This window comes from Nomascus leucogenys, chromosome 8, assembly GCF_006542625.1.
Source record: "Nomascus leucogenys isolate Asia chromosome 8, Asia_NLE_v1, whole genome shotgun sequence".
Lineage (NCBI taxonomy): Eukaryota > Metazoa > Chordata > Mammalia > Primates > Hylobatidae > Nomascus > Nomascus leucogenys.
Window position 1 is genome coordinate 91,067,270 of NC_044388.1, and position 20,624 is coordinate 91,087,893.

At 43.7% G+C, this 20,624-nt stretch overlaps 1 protein-coding gene across 1 annotated transcript in view; it reads right to left on the reverse strand.

Annotated features, from left to right (window-relative positions):
- The window catches only part of TNC (tenascin C), a 96,243-nt gene that overhangs the window by 36,378 nt on the left and 39,241 nt on the right, over positions 1 to 20,624 (reverse strand). The window contains exons 7-14 of the mRNA XM_030817701.1: positions 20,343 to 20,612; positions 18,787 to 18,972; positions 18,429 to 18,518; positions 15,994 to 16,257; positions 7,246 to 7,518; positions 6,402 to 6,674; positions 5,522 to 5,794; positions 2,063 to 2,335 (exon numbers count right to left, since the gene is read on the reverse strand). Of these exons, the coding sequence (XP_030673561.1) occupies positions 2,063 to 2,335; positions 5,522 to 5,794; positions 6,402 to 6,674; positions 7,246 to 7,518; positions 15,994 to 16,257; positions 18,429 to 18,518; positions 18,787 to 18,972; positions 20,343 to 20,612 (1,902 nt within the window). The remainder of the gene's footprint in view (positions 1 to 2,062; positions 2,336 to 5,521; positions 5,795 to 6,401; positions 6,675 to 7,245; positions 7,519 to 15,993; positions 16,258 to 18,428; positions 18,519 to 18,786; positions 18,973 to 20,342; positions 20,613 to 20,624) is intronic.

The window sequence follows — 20,624 nt, forward strand, 5'->3', positions numbered from 1 at the left end:
ACATATATTCAGGCCCTGGCCAAGAAGATGTGCTGAATGATCTTATCAGGAACTGTTGCATCTTAACCACACATGCCTCTGGGAGCCCTACCTCAGGGTTGCTGGCCACTGGTCAAAAGATATGAGCCCTGGCAACTTCCAGTCTCTTGAATTGCATTAAGGAAACCAAGATTACTTGGATGCCTCCCACAGCCATTCTTTGCTTTGAAGGAGCTCCCATCTATTCAAATGAGGGCTAAATAATTCTGATGCCATTACCCTCCCAAGGTGGTAACTTGAGGTTTCTGATTTTGTGACTTAATGGTAATTACCAATTTCTCAGTGTAATTCTTGGTATTTTTTTCACACTTTAGACAAGGACCAGCCAGCCATTCTCATATTCTGTTAAAATAGCTTGTCCTCTTTTAACTGCTGCTATGCGGGCCAGAAAGGCTAGTATTGCATTGCCAACCAAGAGGGCTAAGCCAAGGCAAGGCAGTTTAGGCCATCCCTTTCAGCGAAGAAATAACATTTTGTCTTGAAGATGGTCCTGCCAGTGCTTCCCCCAGCCATAAGAATAAAACATGCAGAGGGCAGGTAGGAGCAGGGTTTGAAAAGCTAGTACTGTCTCTTTAGCAAGAAAGAAGGCTCCTGGTCTCTGAGATCCATCTAATAGATTTGTTGAGATACAGATCAGGTGGGATTATGGACCTTCCTGCCCATAGGCCAATTCATCAGTGGCAAGAATGTTGTTATTGTTAAGAAGAAAAACACACACACATAAAAATCCTGAGGATACCCAAGCCACAAGATCTGCAGAAAAGATCAGAAGTGGTGGGTGATTACTTTGCCTTCTGGGAAGGGATGGTTTATGGGTCTCAGAAAAAGGAGGTCCAGGTGCCTTCAGAGTAGCCTCGGCTGCAAATTCTAGGCATTTCAGGGTCACTGTCCTGGCAGTGGTTGCCTGTGCTTTATGTTTATCTCAGTGAAAATTAGTGAAATGACTGAGGTTAAAATGCAGAGCTATGCTCTTGCTAGATTCAACTGGGATGTACAGGTATGCATTAAAGTTTAGTTGCAATAATTATTTTAAAAGGGGGGCAGTCATATGCAAAATGAAGCAATAGTCTCTACCGAGCTTCAAACCCATGGAGGCACATAATAAAGATGAGCAATGGAAAATTGTGTCAGAGGAAGGCTGCTGACTTTAGCAGGCTCCTGGGAAACACTGAAGCCTTATAACAGCGGTAGAGTGACGAGTAAACTATAATGCACCCTCCTGGGTCTGGGGCTGGGAGTTTACCATCCAAAGGCCAACACTCCAGAGAGAAACTCTTGATTAAAAGAGCAAAAAGGATATCAGTTCTTTGACATTCATAGCCCAGGACATTCCTTGTTCCAAAAGCTGCTGTGTGTACTTGTGCTAATGAATGGCTTTCTCTTTGGTACAGTCTCCAGTCATAATTGTGTAATTTCTTTTTTTTTCCTTCTGGTCTAGCTATTTGCTAATTTGATGTTCTAACAATGACTCAGTATCTGAGAGAATTGCCCGGAGGAGGGTAATTCAGTTCTCTTATTATACTGGGTGCATTTTAAAGAAACATTTCTTAAATGCAAGAACCACAGTACCCATATCCTTGAGGGATTTAGAGATAAAAAAGCACCATTTCCAACTAGCAAAAGACTCTCTAAAGTAAATAATCTGTGTTCCACCAGAACTCATATATAGGGAGGGAGGCTTTTAGTTATATCCAAGCACTGGAGAAGTGAATTAAAACAATCAGGCTGATTCCTGAAACAAAAATTCATCATTCAAAAAAGATGTAGAAGCAGCCAGGTAAAGTATGAAAGGCTGGGAGAGCTGGAGAACAGAAAGGGCAACACCCGTATCATTCACCATCCACATGGCAAAGGCATGGGGACAAAGGCACAGCCCACAAGGAGGTCTCTGAGCATGCACAGCTGGCCACTGAAAGGCACATTAAAAGGATTCAGTTATGGTGAGATGCTGACTCTGCACATGATCTCTTGAAAAGGAAGCAAAGAACCTTGGGGAGAACGCATTGACAGGGAGAGGAAGTACCTGTGGAGGCCTCAGCAGAGAGTACTGGTGTTCTATAGCCCCGGATCACCCCATAGATGGAGACTCTGTAAGGCGTGGCAGCCTCGAGGCCCGGGATGTCCATAGCCCTGAGGCTGCCATGCACCGTGAGGTTCTGGGCTGCCTCCACTTTGTTGACCTCCTGCACCTGAATGACAAAGTGCTCATAGGCATTGTCAGCTGCGGTCCAGTTGAGTCTGAGGCCATCCCAGCCAACCTGAGACAGGGCTAAATCTCCCAGCTGTGGGAGCTCCTCTGAAGAAGGATAGAAAAGTATTTGTCAGTTCTGTAAACCAAAAATGAGGAAACCAAATATCCCACAGCCCAACTCTAGGAAAGAGAGAAAGGGGAAAGATAATTTTTTTTTTTTTTTTTTTTTTTAATTCTTGGTCTCTGAGCATTGGCAATTTGAACTGTGGTTCTCTGGCCACAGCTGTCTTCAGCAGTTGAAAATGGCCAGAAACGGGAATATCTGCATAGTTTGTCCTTGAGATGGCAAAGACATCTGCACCAATGCACAACCCACCGGGAGCATGCATTGCCAGCAGCTGAAATTCACATGGAAATGTAGGATTGGGGGTTAGGGTAAGAGACATGGCAATGGTTACAAGTGCAGACTTTGGAGGCAAGTAGTCCTTGATTAGAATCCCAATACTAGCATTTGCTAGCTGCATAATCTTGGGCATGTCACTCAGCTTCTCTCTGAGCCACCCTCCCTTTACCTTTAAATGGAGCTGATGGTACTGTTTCATGGGATTGCGTGATGATTAAGTGGTAATATTTATCAGCTTCTTTTTTTTTTTTTTTGAGACGGAGTCTCGCTCTGTTGCCCAGGCTGGAGTGCAGTGGCACAATCTCGGCTCACTGCAAGCTCCGCCTCCCGGGTTCATGCCATTCTCCTGCCTCAGCCTCTCCGAGTAGCTGGGACTATAGGCGCCCGCCACCACGCCCGGCTAATTTTTTGTATTTTTAGTAGAGACGGGGTTTCACCATGGTCTCGATCTCCTGACCTCGTGATCCGCCCGCCTCGGCCTCCCAAAGTGCTGGGATTACAAGCGTGAGCCACTGCGCCCGGCCTTATCAGCTTCTTAGTATTATACCTGATACATGGCGAGTGCCCAATAAGTGTCAGCTTAATAAATAAGTCATTGTTCGAGTGTTTTCCCTTGGAATTTCTTACTCATGTCAGGGAGAAATCCCTGCTTTATTTCATTATTTATAATTAGAAAGATTATCTCATCACTAGCCACTGGCTACCTGCCTGGGTTGATAAAGTGTATGCTGTCTCAGGTGTGAATAAGTATGATGTTTTTTCTTTGGTCTTTTATCAGCTTTCAGGGATCAAAAGTTGCGTACTGGGTTCTCAGCTTGTTTCTTCTTCCACCTTTTCCTGCTCGTACTTTTTATGTCTAAATGAAGAATGGCTGTATCACAGAGCAAAGCTGTTTGTGTGAAATGAGTGTGCCTACTTTTAATTAAAAGAGAGGAGATTTTTCTCAGTAAATGGTGCAGAACAGAACCCACTATTAGTGCTTCTGCAATGCAGAAAGGAAATTTAACGTAGTTGTTATTGGTGATTTAGAAAGTTTGGATTTAGGATATGGAAAAACCCATTGCTTTGTGGGATGCTTCTGAGGGTTAAATGCAATCTCTCAGCCACTGTTTTGAAGGCTGAAGTGGCCATGGGTTAGAAGTTAGGGAGGAGAATATCTGCAGGGATTTCAACCAAAAAAAGGTGAAAGATATAGGTACTTGTTCTTGGGTATCCAAGGATTCAATGCACTGTGAGAGTCTGAGCAACCTCTTGATTTTAAGAGGGGTTATTTATTTTCAAACTGTGTTCCACATAGATCTGGGGCTTTTCTAGAAGAACTGTGTTGAGAACATGGGTGGAGGTATCCCCCTCTTACTTGCAGGCTCACCAAGAATAGCTGTTCACTTATCTGTCAAATAGTAGAGGGTTCCTTGGAAGATTTCATTTGCAAAAGGGGTTGTACTGCTAAAAACAACAGTTTGCGGACTACAGAGGAAGATCACGAGCATCTTGCACACAGGCCACACCTGTCTCAAAGGCCCTTTTTGCTCTTGTTTGATCGGCAGATATTCCAGGGAACACAGGAATATAACCTGGCCCCCTTATTTTTGGAATTTTATGTAGTTTCTAGCAACCACCAAGTTTATCTGTTATATAAGAGCAAGGAAAACAATTTTTTTGAATTGGGTGATTTGGATTGCATTATCAAAAGGCAGCATATGTAGAGTGGGGCATGGGCTTAGGGCTCAGCACAGAAACCCTATTACCAAAAAAGTTGGCCCTTTTTCCCATAGCTCTTTTTGAAGCTATTTCTAGAAACCTCATGTGCAGCACAGTTTTTTATAACAGATGAAGTAGCATATTTTTGGTGGAAAATTGAGAGGAATTGTTTTTCCTTTTCAAATTGAATGAAAAGCATTGAAGTCAAAGGTGGCTGTCCTTTCTTGGAAATGTCCCTGCTTTTTGTATCTATCTGTTGAGGAGAGAGTCTTAGGTAGCTTCAGCAGAAGCTAACTGCATCATTTCTAAAGGTTATTATGTAGAGATCTGCCTATCAGTTGGGTGTTAGTTGGTGGCTCTGAGGCTAGTAATAAGGTCTTTCTAGAAAGTTCTGATCTTATTTTTGTGCCATAGCCCTAATGTTTGTGCTATTTTAAAAATCATGACTCTGTTGCTGTATGATAAATTTAGCTATTTGCTATTCAATATTTACTACATGATGGGCACTTTACTAAGCACTGACATTCATTAGCTTATTTATTGCTCATGAAAGTTTCCTGAAGTAGGGGTCATTGCTGATTTAAAGATACAAAAAGGAGGCTCAGGGATGTAAAGAAATATACCCAAGAATAGAGGCAGGGCACATTGGCTCATGCCTGTAATCCCAGCATTTTGGGAGGCCAAGGTGAGAAGTTCGCTTGAGCCCAGGAGTTTGAGACCAGCCTGGGCAACATGGTGAAACTCCATCTCTACAAAAAATACGAAAAACTTAGCTGAGTGTGGTGGCTCACACCTGTGGTTCCAGCTACTGTGGAGGCTGAGGCAGGAGAATCACTTGAGTCTAGGAGTTCGAGGCTGCAGTGAGCCATGGTCACACCATTGCATTCTAGCCTGGGCAAAAGAATGACACCCTGACTCAAAGGAAAAAAAAGTATATGTCTATATATACACACACTATATATATATATATATGTATAAGTATATATTTGTGTGTGTATGTATATCTATATATTCCCAAGAATATTTAGCTAGTGAGGTGGAATTCCAACACGGACCTTCCTGAGTTAGAGATTCATGCTGTCTGTCAACAACATTGAGGTGGGATTCTGCCACACGGGGGCATTTTCTCTATTTCAATGACATGCTGGCTCCTATCATGTCTCCAGTCTGGGAGGAGGGTCATATACCTGTGGTGACCTCTACAGCAAGGGGTCGAGTGCTGTGGCCCCTGACCTCGCTGTGCAGGGTGATTGTGTAAGGAGTGCCAGCCCTGAGGCCTGAGATTTCCACGGAACGCAGGCTGCCAGGAACGGTGAGATTGTGAGCCTCTTCCACCTGCTCAGCCTCCTGGACCTGAATGGTAAACTGGTCATAGGTTCCATCTGGCGTGGTCCAGTTCAGTCTGAGAGCATCCCAGCTAACCTCGGTCACTGTGAGGTTTCCCATATCTGGAACCTCCTCTGCATAAGGACACAGAGTTGCTAAGTTACTTAAAAAGGCAATTGCACTCTGGGATTCAGGTGAGATGGCATTTTGGCTAAGGTTGGGGTGAGTTGTCTGGTTAGTGTTGATTATAGATGCATGATTTACAGCAGGTGTTGAGCACACTCAAATTGTTGGCACTAAAGCCAGGGTTTTTCTATTCAGCTTTTGGGAATGAAAAGTAGTTTTAGGAATTGTTCACAATTTCTATTCTTGACATACAAATAAGGGCTATGGGGAGTCCTTCAGTGTTCTTAAAATGAGCTCATGAGCTCAGAGCTATTTTTTCTTCATTTACAGGTTGGGCTTTCCAACTTTTTAGATATTGTGACTGAAACTTACTTTGAAAGAAAAGTCACCTCTCACTTTTTTAAAGGAAGAGTAGGTGGAATTTTCCATGGAACTGGGCTACAACTAGGACTTAGCCAAATAAGGGATGTGACATTTAGGAAGAAGCAGAGATGATTCACTGGTATTTCCCCAATGTGGTAGGAGCTGATCCCAGTTTAAAGCAAGAAAGTGCTTTGATTCCTCCCGAGCAGAGACAAAGGGGAGGAGGTGAATTAGTGAATTCGTCTAGAATACCTGTCAAGACTTCAACAGAGAGAGGGGTTGTGCTGAAGTCCTGAGTGACCCCGCGGATGGTGATGGTATAATGAGTGGCTGCTTTGAGCCCAGGCAGGTCCGTGGACCTCAGTGTTCCTGGGACTGTGAGGTTCTGGGCTGCCTCTACTGTGTCAGCTTCCTGCACCTGAATGAAAAAGTACTCATAGGCCCCTTCCGGAGCAGTCCAGTTGAGTTTGAGGGCATCCCAGCCCACCTCGGCCACCACGACCTCTCCCAAATTGGGAGTTTCCCCTGGAGAAGGACAAAGAACTAGTTTAGTGATCAAATCACACAACAAGATCCAGGGAATCTTTAACGCAAGAATAAGCTGAATAATAATATTACTGAAAAAAATGTGACTTTCTTTAGATAAACATGCATCATGCAACTCTTTAAATTTTAGAAATGGAGCAAAGAGAGGGAAGTGCAGGAAAATATTTGTTTTTGTTTGTTTTTTAAACCTTAAAGAATTGCCTTAACCCTCAGTAGATGAGAGAATTTTGTGATTTTCTTTCCCTTTCATATATAGTGCCTTAACGTCCTTTAACAGGAGGGAGGCTGTTTATGGAGCTAAAGGCCCTCTCCACGGGAGCTGTGTGTTTAGTCCCGCAGGTTGAGCTCTGTACAACTCCCAAGGGTGTCATTCATGTGGAGTGAAGTATTAGAAGTTGCCTTGGGGTTCTGTAGCGTGATGGCCTGGTGTCACAATTAGACATAACGTATTGGCAGAACAAGTCCATTCCAAAGCTAGTCATGTCTGATTATTCACGTGAAGTTTCCTGCTGGGAAAAACAGAAGCTATAAATAGAAAGGAAAGAGATACCTGTGGAGGCCTCAGCAGAGAGCACTGGTGTTCTATAGCCCTGGATCACCCCATAGATGGAGACTGTATAAGGCGTGGCAGCCTTGAGGCCTGGGATGTCCACAGCCCGGAGGCTGCCAGGCACGGTGAGGTTCTGAGCTGCCTCCACCTTGTTGGCCTCCTGCACCTGAATGACAAAGTGCTCATAGGCCTGGTCAGCTGCGGTCCAGTTGAGTCTGAGGCCATCCCAGCCAGCCTCAGTCACGGTGAGGTTTTCCAGCTCAGGGGCTTGTTCTGAATAATGACAGAGATGGGGTCAGTTAAACTATTCCTCAGAAAGTTTTGCTTCTGAGAACCTGGGAATGGCAAGCCCAGTGCCACATCTACAGGCCATTGCAGTCCGAGTGCCACGCTTTGTTCACTGCATCCCCTACTGGTGCTGTCCCTATTAAAACACCAGCAGGACAACAGTGTCATATTTCTTTTGTGGCCGGGCGTGGTGTCTCACGCCTGTAATCCCAGCACTTTGGGAGGCCAAGGTGGGTGGATCATTTGAGGTCAGGAGTTCGAGACCAGCCTGGCCAACATGGTGAAACCCTGTCTCTACTAAAAATACAAAAATTAGCCAGGCGTGGTGGTGGGCACCTGTAATCCCAGCTACTCAGGAGGCTGAGGCAGGAGAATCGCTTGAACACAGAAGGCGGAGGTTGCCGTGAGCTGAGATGGCACCATTGCATTCCAGTCTGGGGGATAGAGTGAGATTCTGTCTAAAAAAAAAAAAAAATTTCTTTTGCCTTCATGCATATTTGGGTTTTTCTCTTGGAAATGATATTTTCCTATTGATCAGTGTCCTGCAGATTTAGAAAACTATATGTCTATGTTAGCAATGCTCTGAGCTTAAGTTTTCATTTTGGAACATGTCTTGCATCATAATGGGGTAGCCCTCGGTTATTCTGGGGGTCTTGGTTTGAGCTGTCCAACCTTCTGTATTTTGAGACAATTGGCTCCTCTTAGATTCCCTTCTTTTTTGAGAAGCCAAGGTGGGCAGATCACGTGAGGTCAGCAGTTCAAGACCAGCCTGGACAACATGGCAAAACCCCATGTCTACAAAAAATACAGAAATTAGCTGGGTGTGGTGGCATGAGCCTGTAATCCCAGCTACTTGGGAGGCTGAGTTAGGAGAATTGCTTGAGCCCAGGAGGTTGAGGTTGCAGTGAGCCAAGATTGAGTCATTGCACTCTAGCCTGGGTGACAGAGTGAGACTCCATCTCAAAAAAAAAAAAGCCTCTTCTTTTTTGTGCTGCCTCAATATCCTATGGGAGGTCTGTTGTATAGTTTATATTGGGATTTCGTCAGTTTCTAGCGTTCAAATCATTTACATAGATCATATTAGTAAAGATCAGAGACACACTGACACAGTATTATTAAGGCTGAGCTAAGGAAGGTGATAAGGCTTTGAAAAACTGTTCCTTATTAGAAAAAAGAAAGAGGTCCTGGGAGAAGCAGATCTTATGAAGCTCAAGTAAAACTGAATGCACCCTCTTCATTCATCTCCTGAACGCATGAAATTCCATAAAAACTCACTGGTCTCAACCTGACTTAAGGGAGATAATTTGCCCAGGGCTGAGCTTAAGTGGACTTTGCATAGTTTAGGAAGGAAAGTATTTCTCTGGAAATGGATCCTGTAAACTAGAGAATAGAAATTGCCTTTAAATCATTTAAAAGAACAAATTGTTTTTTCTGTTTATACTTCACATTGCTGCAAATTTCAAATGAGCCTTATGTGTCCATTAGAGCAGGCTACTAACTTGAAAATCTCAGCTTGGAATCTGATTGAGGATACCCTTTCAGAGGAGAAAACATTTCTTTTCTAGAATTGATTTAACTCAGACGTTTCCCAGTTCTGGGGAACATTCTTCCTGCTTGTTTCATATTGTCAGAGCATACACTCCTTCACCTTCAAATTTTGTTTGATCGAGAACAGAGGTCCGCAAACTCTTACCCGAGGCTCACATCTGGCCAGCTGCTTATTTTGGTAGTCAGCAAGCTAACAATAGTTTTTTTACTTTTTTACATGGTTGGGAAATAAATCCAAAGAAGAATATTATTTCATGGTGCATGCAAGTCATATAAAATTCCAATTCTGGTGCCACAGATAAAGTTTTATTGGAGCATAGCCATGCTTGTTCACTTATATATTGTTGATGGCTGCTTTTGTGTTACAAAATGTGCAGTTGAATAATTGTGATGGAAACTCTCTGGCCTATAAAGTCTAAAATATTTACCATCTCGTCCTTTACAGAAAATGTTTGCAATACTTGATCTTGAATACAGACTCCTCTTTAACCCCGACTCATGTCCTGAAGCTTACACTGGAGGCTCCAAAGCAGTTCTTAACCACCTAAACATGGTCTTTATGAGAAAAGGAGGACCCCAAACTGCAAGTGATGTATCTAGATTTAGGAAGAGAAAGGAGGTGTCAACTACCTTTAATCCTGCTGGGCCTTGTGAGGCCGGAAACAGTTCCCCCGGATATAGTGATTATACCCTTGACATTGGGATTTAAGCACAACTAAACTCAAGAGCATGTCCTTCTCAAATCTTCCAGCAGTCCTGATGCAGAAAGAGATATAGGACAAAAACAGAGCTAAGTGAAAATTAAATCAATCCTATGTCTTCTTAGCTTTCCTTCTTATCCCACTTTCCTGTTTTTGTTCCTCTGCTGTCCACCTGTCAGGAACTAATCTGTCATTGACAACATACCCCTTCGCGTGAATTAAGTTACTGTCTTTCTTCTATGGGTGTCTATCTTTTAATCCTTATGTCTAACTGTTACATAAAACATATTTTTTCTATGAAATAAATTTTAAATGCCCCCTTGCAACAGATATTGGGAAAGTTACCTTACTGGGGGTGGGGGAATGAGATTGTGGATTGCCCATTAAGCTGTTGCAAGAGATGGATGGAGAGAAAAGACGCACGTAGGAAAATGTCTGTTCCTAATGAGAATCATCTTATCTCTTTGAATCAGATTTTTAATATGCCACTGATACTTTCATCTAATGGTCCCCACATCCTGTTTCATCTGTTCATATAGTCGATAGAGTGATTTTTTTTTTTACATAATGTCATGTTGTTCAGTATAGTAATAGTGATGGTGTTGGTACTTCCGCTAACACTTTTGGCTATTTCTCCACTATTTCTTTTTTTTGGTAGGCAAATCAAGAAAGAGCATTGGTTTATAACTCAGCGAGGCAGTACTGTGGCCATGTCAGTTGTGGATGCTATGTGTGCCCCACCCAGATCCCTTTATCAAATAAATGCTAGCCAAATAAGTAAAAGGTACAACTTCCACAAATAAAATCAGTAGCTAAATTAAAGAGAGAGGGGGTCAGAATTATGAAAGAAGGGGGAATATTATGAATAAAAAATACAGTGGGACAATAGTTGAGGTGAGGACCAAGAGGCTTCACATAAATGCTGGCTCCACATTTCAACTGCGAATGACATACTGTGGACTTACTGCCCTAGAAGCCAAGTGTTTCCATTATAGATTCCACACTGAATTTCTTGGCATTTCTTTATGAAAAGGCTGTTGTCTTTTTCTTACAGCTGTGCACTGGAATCTACCCTCTAAACAATGTCAGTGGGCCTGGGAAATCAGAATTTTGAAGCCCATTGCTGTGCTCCTGGTGGGTTGAGCAGCTGGTCTGGAGGAATTTCTGACAGTGCCAACTTAAAAATCTGTAGATTGTTACCATCTTCTAGACAGTGATTACCAAGTGCTGGCTTGATGAGGAACTCACTTCAGCGTCCACTTATGGGAGAGAGTGATTCTCCCACAGCAGGGGCATGGTCACATCCAAGCCTGACAACCCCAAAGGGTATCTTCAGTGGCTTTACTTTCATCTCTCAGAGATAAGACAATTGAAATGAGAAGCCTTGGCTGCCATAAAACATTCAGTGATTTCTTTGTAACTAACTGCCAAGAACCAAGCCTCTTTGCAGATGCCCCGATGATGTCTCTAGCCTCCTACCCTACTGTTTTCCCACCCTATCAATCATATAGCAGGACTGTATAGATTGCAGTTCACTAAGGTAAAGTTTCTCATGCCTTTCAGTTTTTCAGATGCTGTTCCCCCTGCTGGAAATGTCATTACTCTTTCTCCACTTGCCCAGCCCCTTTTCTTTTTCAGAACTCAACCAAACATCACTTCTTCCAAAAAGCCTTCTCCAGTGCTCTTCATTCCCTTTGCTTAGGTCTGTGACGGGTACCTGTCTCTATGCTCCTGCAGCCTCCCACAAATCCCTCTAAAACAGATAAGCTACAGAGTTATAATTTGAGTTTTGGTTCTCTCTCTTATAGCAACGTGCACCATTTCTTGAGAAGAGAAGCTGTTTCTTTCTCTTCTATACACCGGCATCGCCTGACCCACAGTAGGTATGAAATAAATATTTGCTGGATGAATAAATATTTGAATACATTTCAGTTTGGTCTGTGAGAAAATCAAAATAGCAAATCAGAGCAGAATGTTCTCTATTACTGGTAGCTGTGGCTAAAAACAAAATTCCACCTCTCTTCTTCCAAAATTCCTGAGAGCTACTGGGTTGTCACTGTCAAGGCTTATGTTGCTATGAAAAGATGCTTTGCTGGCTTTATGTTTCTACCTATCACCCCTGCCTCCTGTCTCTTACAGCATGCAGCAAATTCATGGCTTTGACCTCAAGCAGTGTTTAGTTGGGTTTATGAGAGTGCAAAAGCAGAGAGAAAAGGGAGAGAGAGGAGAGAAGAGGGGAGAAGGGAGGAAGGAGAGGGGAGGGGAATAGAGTGGAGGAGAGGGAAAGAGAAGGGAGGGAATGGGAGAGGAGAAGAGGGAATGATGTCTGGTACACACTAATTTTTTTAAATGCCAACAGACACAGTACCTTTCATTCTTCCCTCTTCCTTCTTTCCTCCTTTTCCTTCCTTCCTTCCTTCTTTCCTTCCTTCCTCTTTCCTTCTTTCCTCCCTTCCTTCCTTTTCTATCCAGATTAAGCTGAACTGAAGACTTTCCAAGGGAATGATTTCCCTTATGCCTTAAGGAAAGAATTGGGGTGTTAATGCAGAGGTGGAAGGGAAGAATCAGAAGCAGGGTCCCCAAACATTCAGGAAGGTCATACCACATACCTGTCTGCCTTCAGGGCACTGGGATGCAGCAGTGGATAATGGAGTCAGTCCTTACATTCTGCTCACTGATGGGGAGGCAGGCCATAGATATTATAGTAAACCAATACTTGCATAATATCAAGGCAGATAAGTGTCACAAGGAACCCTAGAGCAGCTTGCTCGAAGGGGTAGATCAGGATGGGGGTGCCTTTTTAGGCTGGTGGTCAGAGAAGCCCTCTGTTCTGGGTCATACCTGAGTTGCTGAGTGAAACAAGGGAGCATGCTCTGTGAAGTGCTGGGAAGAGTGGTATCCAGGGAGTGGGAGCAGCATGCTCCAAGGCCCGAGGGTGGGAGCAGGTTCAGCAAGCTTAAGGAACAGTGCAAAGGCCCAAGAGGCCGTGGTGAAGTGAGCAAGGGCGTGAGTGGCAGGGCTGAGGTCAGAGGATGGGCCGGCCGTGCCAGATTCTGTAGGGCCCTATAACCCATGGCTGGGTCTTTGGGCGAGAGGTGTGATAGGTGGCCAGGTTATGCATACTTTTCCTTGATGGGGTGCCACATCAAGGAAAAGGCTTGCATTATGGCCCAATCCATCACTAAAACCCTGGAATTCTCTGGGAAAATTTCTTCAGGGCCAGATTCTCCATTTTTTTCTATAAGCCCCCACAGACATGTGGTGCCTGGCAGGCTTCTGCTATTAAGAATCCAGTGATATGAGCTGGAAGGTTCTTGCTTCTGATGGTTGAACCTAAAACTCTGCAACATTTCAGGACTTATAGCCACATGGCTCCTTCACCCAAGAGCTCTCACTTTTCCTGTTTTCTTTCTTCCTATATGCTTACCAAAGCCAGATGCCTGGGCTTCTACTTCTTTACCTATTCCATTTAACACATCTATGTTTGCCTCTTTTGTCTCTGTCCAAAAGCATCTTCCCATTGTAAGCCTTTCCTGATTCTCTGAAGTTAGATCCAGTGTCTCCTGAGCACTGGCTGCACCCTCCGTACCCTCGATCGTAGTGAGCAGAATGTTGTCTCAGTGTCTGTTTGTTTGCTACACAGTGAGTTCCTTGGAATTAAATACCCGTCTTCTTTGCCCTAGTAACTCCAGAATTTAGCACAGAGCATGGTGATAGTATTTTATTGACTGAGTGAATGCAGAAGACTTTAAAAGTTAGAATTCAAGAGAGGGAAAGAAACATCTGCGTCACCTTAAATGAAACATATATATTTTTTCCTGTGGAGAAAGGGATGGGGGAAATATTCCGTGGACAGTGGAGAAGAACCAATAAAAAGAACTTTGCACATTTTTCCCACACTGAAGAATGTCTTTAAATATGAAACATGATATCTTTGAAATGGCATTAAGGAGGCGTGGTGGGGAAATGCAACTGCTGAGGCTTTGGAATGCCAATATGGGACTCTCATTCAGAAACAGAATAATTCTAGCTAGTAAATCTCCTGGTTATAGCCACGTTACCTCCTTTCTGTAGTGGAGAAGCCCCACACCTCAGGATCTTAGGGAGATAAAACTTCTTCAGTGACTGCGGAGATGTGAAGCTTTCTCACTGGAGGAAGGAGGCAGTGTGGCCATCACCAGAAGGTGGAATGATTGAGGGGCAATAGGAATCTCTCTTAGATACAGCATTTATCAAACTCAAGGGAAAGCTAAGAGAGAGGGGCAGAGGAAGGAGGAGGAGGAAGAAGAGGAGGAGGGAGGGAAGAGGGAAGAAAGAGAGAGAAAAAGAGAGAGAAAAAGAGAAAGAAAAGAGAGGGATTTCATCTTTCGGGTATTTCTGATTCATTTGTTGCCCCTTGACACTTTATAACAAGCTCATGTTTATAAAGCTGAAATTTAAATCTCTACTATAGATGTATTTCTTCTTGATTCTATCCCCCCCACCTTATTTTTGATTAAACTATTCTTTCAGAGCATGCTTGATAAACATCTTACAGTTGGATGGGAAGCAGTCAATGCAGAGTCGACAGAATCGACCACGTAAACTCATTTCAGACTCTGGCAGGGACTGCTCATTGTCTGCCAAATTTCTATCTTACAAATAACCTCAATTTTATGTGGAAGCAACATGTTCAGACAGAAGACTACCTTTCCCTGTCTCCCTTACAGCTAAGAGTGGCCAATGAACTATGGGGAGAAGTGATTGGTGGGGTTTCCAGAAAGACTCACCCAGAAGGTGCTCCTCTTCGGGAGTTTTGGTTCTCCCTCCCTTATGCTGCCTAGAACACAGATGTAATGGCTGTACTACAGCAGCCATGCTGTGACACTGAGATGACTTTGAGAATGGAAGCCAAGGGCTAAAAATGGTGGAAAGGAAAGATAGAAGCAACCTGGGTGCCTGACAATCTGAAATACTATTGTCAATTCAAATAATGACAATTTGAATACTAAGTTATCCCTGTACCTCACAGCTCCAGATTCATTTTATAAGAAAGAAAACCAACTTCTATCTTAAGTAAGTGACTGTGATTTGAGACTGAAGATATTGTGAGAAAGACTCTTCAAGCCATTTCCAAATATGTCCATGCTTCTAACCCTTTTCTTGCATATCAAGCTTCAACTGGAATAACATCTCTTGCCATAACACCTTTGCCAGCTCTCCTGATTTCCTTGGATCACTCTTTTTCTCGAGTTCTGTCTAGCATTCTGAGGATCTAGTCTTCCGCAAGCACTATGAGCAGGCACACATGAGTCCACATAACAGTGCTGACTTTGGGAACTACTTTTCCTCAAATATCAGTACGGTACAGTGTATGCAGTAGGTACTCAATACATGCTTACTAATTAAATTGGAAGTAAAGACTATTACTTGCCAAACCCTGGAGAAGTAACATTTTCCACCTATACATTTCGAATATTTGGTGGCCAAAATTGAATAGGCTTATTTTTCATAAAGGAAGAAATATTTTAAAAACCTGGTTGTCTCTTCAGTTTAGCCACTGAGTAAGCATGGCAGCAGGTTCAGTGAACAGGTTGCATGGGCCAGAATGGACACAAGTTGCATGGGCCGCCATGTCAGGATTAAGCTGTCATCATAGACAAACTAGGTTAATGTCTTAATGACTAAGAGAAAAGAGAAAATGAGAGGGCACCGTGGAAGTCTCCAAGGGCCATGTGCCACTCTTCAGGGGTAACCTTGGCAGAAAGCAAAAGACCTGGAATAAAAACAGTTTGTGGAAAATAACCAAAAAAAAATTATTACCAACACCTTGGTCATCTTTAAATGAAGTAAAATGAAAAGTAAATTAATTGTTAGGCTAAAAGAAGGAAATAAACAAGAAACAATTTAAAAGATGCTGCGATGCACACAGTTAAAAAAAGAAAACAAAAATCATAGGTAAATGCAAACACAAACCCTGGTGTTTAAAGTTCTCCTAGGAAGAAATATTTTAAAACCCCTATTTCCCAGTGGGGGAACTTTGCTGTATCAGTTGACAGGAGGTAGAAAAGACGAGTAAGCAGCCCTTTCAAAGTGGTGTTCAGGGGCTTCAGGGATGGAGAAAGTGGCTTGCTTTTGCATTTGGCTTTCTCATGTGAGGACACCCTGGCTGAGGAGATCTGTTAACCTCAGAATCAACCTAGAGTTTGGAGGAAGCTCAGGGCAGACTCACCAGTGGATGCCTTCACATGTGCGGGCTTGCTCTTGTGTCTGCCTTTCTCAGCTGTCAGGAGGACACTGTACTCCTGTCCTGGTTCCAGGCCTCTCAGGACATAGGAAGTGGTGTTTCTTGGAAGCTGCACTCCCACCCACTGGCCTGTGGGGAGACTGTAATTGAGGCGGTAGCGGTCAAACTTGGCCAACGGTGTCTTCCAGAGCAGAGTCAGGCTGGTCTCTGCAGTTTCAGAAACATGAAGGGCCTTGGGCGTGTCCAACTCTGGGAGGAGAACAGAGAGATGAATGCTCTTCAGGCTGCAAGGCAGGGCTGCTTCTGGGGCTGAAAGTCAACTGCCTCTGGGCTGGAATCCTAGGTCTGCCACAGAGGAGCTGAGGGACCACAGGAGAGTCACCTCTCTGGGTCTCTCTTTTTACTTTTGTAAAATAGGTCTAATTATACATTACCCACATGACCCCATTGGAGTCTGAGAAGATTAAAAATAATGTCATGGAATATCCATTCCATAAAATGCTACTCAGATTTAAAGCAGTTAAAAGTAACCAACTACTGTTAAAAGAAGCAATTTAGATGAATCTCGAGAGAATTATGCTGAAGGAAAAAAAGCCAGTTTCAAAATGTTACATGCTGTATTGCTATGCACTGAATGTCTGTGCCTCTCTAAAGTTCTTATGTTGAAACCTAATCCCCAATGTGAAGGTATTTGGATCTAGGGACCTTTGGGAGGCCTCATGAATGGGAGTAGTGCCCTTATAAAAGAGACCTTGCCCCTTCTGTCCTGTGAGGACACAGTAAAAAGACGGCACGCTGTCAGCCAGAAAGCAGGCCTTCATCAGACACCAAATCTGCTGGCATCTTGATCTTGGACTTCGCAGCCTTCAGAACTGTGAGAAATAAATTTCTTCTGTTTATAAGTTACTCGGTCTAAGGTATTCTTGTTACAGTAACTCAAATGGACTAATATGTGTAGGATCCCATTTATGAAGCATTCTTGAAATGGCAAAATCATAGAGATGAAGAACAGATAAATGAATGACCAGGGTTAGGCAGAGGGGTAAAGGGAGGGAGGTGGCTGTGGCTGCAAAGGGTAGCACATGGGATTCTTGTAGTAAGACTGCTCTGTATCTTGACTATAGTGGTGCATTCACAAATCTACATGTGCAATAAAATTGCATAGAACTAGGTATATACACACACATATGAATGAGTGTATGCAAAACTGGTGAAATATAAATAGAGTGGACAAATTATGCCAATGTCAATTCTCAGTTGTTATATTAGTCTACATTTATGCAAGATGCTACCTTTGGGGGAACCTGGGTGATAGGCACAGGGAATCTCTCTTTTGCATGAGAGATTCTCAATTGCATGAGAATCTACAATTATCTCAAAAATCAAAAGATTAAAAAAAAGAATTGGCATGTAAATGCCCAGCCTTGCATCCCGCATAATGTGGAAGCTCAATGATGATCCATCTCCTCTTTAGACATCAGCCCCCCTCTTCCTCATAGTGCCTGCGGGGAGGTAAGCTGGGGGCTGGGAGAGAGGCAGAGGAGGAGTTTTCTTTTTGCAGTGCCAACTTCTCAGAAAAATGGAAAAAAAAAAATCTTGAGGAAAGAATCAATGACCCCAAATCAGGTAGCCCCCTCAGCATCCTCACCTACAGGCTGCGGCTACAGGACATGACAGGTAAGTGCAGGGCCTGGACTTAAACTATGATACTGTTACTTATAATCTGCTTGACAGAGGTATAAAAGTTAGGTGTTTTCTCAGAGAAAACCCCACAGATGTGTTTGGACTAGACAATGGTTTATTTAAAAGATGCAATTGATTATCAACTTAAAAATGTTCATGAATTTCTTATAAAGCCTGGTCCCAATTTTTCTTTAAAAAATCCCGGCTGGGTGTAGTGGCTCATGCCTGTAATCCCAGCACTTTGGGAGGCCGAGGCGAGTGGATCATGAGGTCAAGAGATCGAGACCATCCTGGCCAACATGGTGAAACCCCGCGTCTACTAAAAATACAAAAATTAGCTGGGCCTGGTGGCACGCACCTATAGTCCCAGCTACTCGGGACGCTGAGGCAGGAGAATCTTGAACCCGGGAGGCGGAGGTTGCAGTGAGCTGAGATCGCGCTACTGCACTCCAGCCCTGTGACAGAGTGAGACTCAGTCTCAACAACAACAACAACAACAACAACAACAAACACAAAATCCCCAGTCCCTCTTTCCGTACAGGGGATAATGTTGGCATGATACAGAAGGACCGTTCTTATGTTCCTTTTGAATTTCGACATTGGGGCTAGATGGTACTACAGGGCCCTTTCTCCTCTGGGCTTCTACTTTTTCTATTTAAATAGGTTTTGGCCATACTGGCCCTGTCTCATCTGCCCAGCACCAGCTCAGTGGGATGGGAATCCCAGATGTGCCTCACCTGTGGCTGCGTTGATGGTCGCTGGATTGCTCTCCTTGTCTTCCTTCACAGCAGAAACTCCAATCCCATATTCAGTTCCCGGCCTCAGACCTAAGGAGAGAATGTGCAAGTTGAGATTCATCCTGAAATCAGAGAGACTTTCAGAGGATGATAAAAATGTCTTTGAGTTGATCTCTGGAGGCTACAACCAATGTTCAGAATGTTTTACAAAAGAACTCGCTGCAATCCAATAAGCAGTATTTCTGGAAATTGGACTTATTTCTGAGGGTTGCAAATGGGGACATGTGGGAGCAGGTGACCATCCTTTCAGGGTCCTCTAGGGCTGGCTGGCTCAGGCTTGCAGAGATGCAGAGCTCACCTGTGAGTGTGGTTTTGGTTGTGGCTTGTTGGCTCTTTGGAACATCAACCTCGGCATGGTCCCCTCCAGAGATGGGTGCATACTTAATTCTGTAACTGTCAATAGCTGCCTTGCCATTCCTCCATTCCAGGGTGATGCTGTTATCTGTCTGGGAAACACGTCGAAGATTCCTGGGAGCATCGAGGCCTGTTTGAGAGAAGAAGGAACATTTGTATTGAACATATCAGTCACAACAGAGCAGGAGTCTTTGACAGCTCAAGCTGACATATGAAACGTGTCTGGAACTGGAGAGAAATTACAAAATTCTCGGCACACTCATCTGTCCCCATAGTTGATGTGCAAATCTAAACAAGTGCTACAGATTTGGCACCTTTCCCTATTATGGATGAGTGTGACACTTTAGTCATTTGTGTTTTTCTCAGACTTTGTGGTTAAAGAAACAATGCAAAGACTTAAAGATAAGCTCATGAGTGTAAAAACTGGTCTTTTGCATTTTCTCATCATATTTCATTCTTTATTTTTTTGAGTCAGAGTCTCGCTCTGTCACCAGGCTGGAGTGCGTTGGCGTGATCTTGGCTCACTGCAACTCCTGCTTCCTGGGTTCAAGTGATTCTCCTGCCTCAGCCTCCCGAGTAGCTGGGATTACAGGAGCACACCACCATGCCCAGTTATTTGTTTATTTATTTTTTTGAGATGGAGTCTCGCTCTGTCACCCAGGTTGGAATGCAGTGGCGCAATCTCGGCTCCCTGCAAGCTCCGCCTCCTGGGTTCATGCCATTCTCCTGCCTCAGCCTGTAGCTGGGACTACAGGCACCCGCCACCATGCCCGGCTAATTTTTTTTGTATTTTTAGTAGAGACAGGGTTTCAGTGTGTTAGCCAGGATGGTCTCAATCTCCTGACCTCGTGATCTGCCTGCCTCGGCCTCCCAAAGTGCTGGGATTACAGGCGTGAGCCACTGCGCCTGACCCCAATTTTTGTACTTTTAGTAGAGACAGGGTTTCGCCATGTTGGCCAGGATGGTCTCGACCTCTTGACCTCGTGATCTGCCTGCATCGGCCTGCCAAAGTGCTGGGATTACAGGCGTGAGCCACCACACCCGGCCTCCTCGTCGTATTTCTAATAACTCACAAAGTACTTACTGAGCTCTGAAAAGTATTTACTGAATGAAAAATTGACACTTTCGAACTTTTAAAATAATGCCATAGGCTAAAGTGTTAGGAGGTTCATTTGTCATATATGTTTTCCATATACCGTATTTTACTTTAAAAATATTTATTTGAACTTTATTTTAACCAGAACTTTTGTCTGAGAATATCAGACCAGCATTTTCTATATATGTCCCCTACCCCCAAAAGTGCTTTGGAAGGTTATTTGGAATTTTTTTTGAAAAATTAATTAATAAATTGCTACAATATTTTAAAATTTACAGGAGTAGAAATACCCCTTTCATTTTTCGTACTGTAAAATGATCCCGGAAGATACCACAACATGGAGTGGGATGGAAATCTTTCAATCTTTCCTTTACCATATCTGTTAACAGGGGGAGGCCTTTTACCTGTTGTGAAGGTCTCTTTGGCTGGGTTGCTTGACATGTCACCTCTGCGGGAGATGAGGGACACCTCGTACTCAGTGTCAGGCTTCAGGTTCCCGATGGAGTACTGGTTCTCGTCCTCTGTGAGATCGATGGTGGTACGGTCTCCTGGCACGTCTTTGATGCCGTAGGTCAGCTCAATGCCGTCGATCTCAGCCAGGGGCTTGAACCAGGTGATCAAGGCAGTGGTGTCTGTGACATCTTTCACCTCGACCTGGCTGGGGGCATCCAAGCCTATGATGGGCA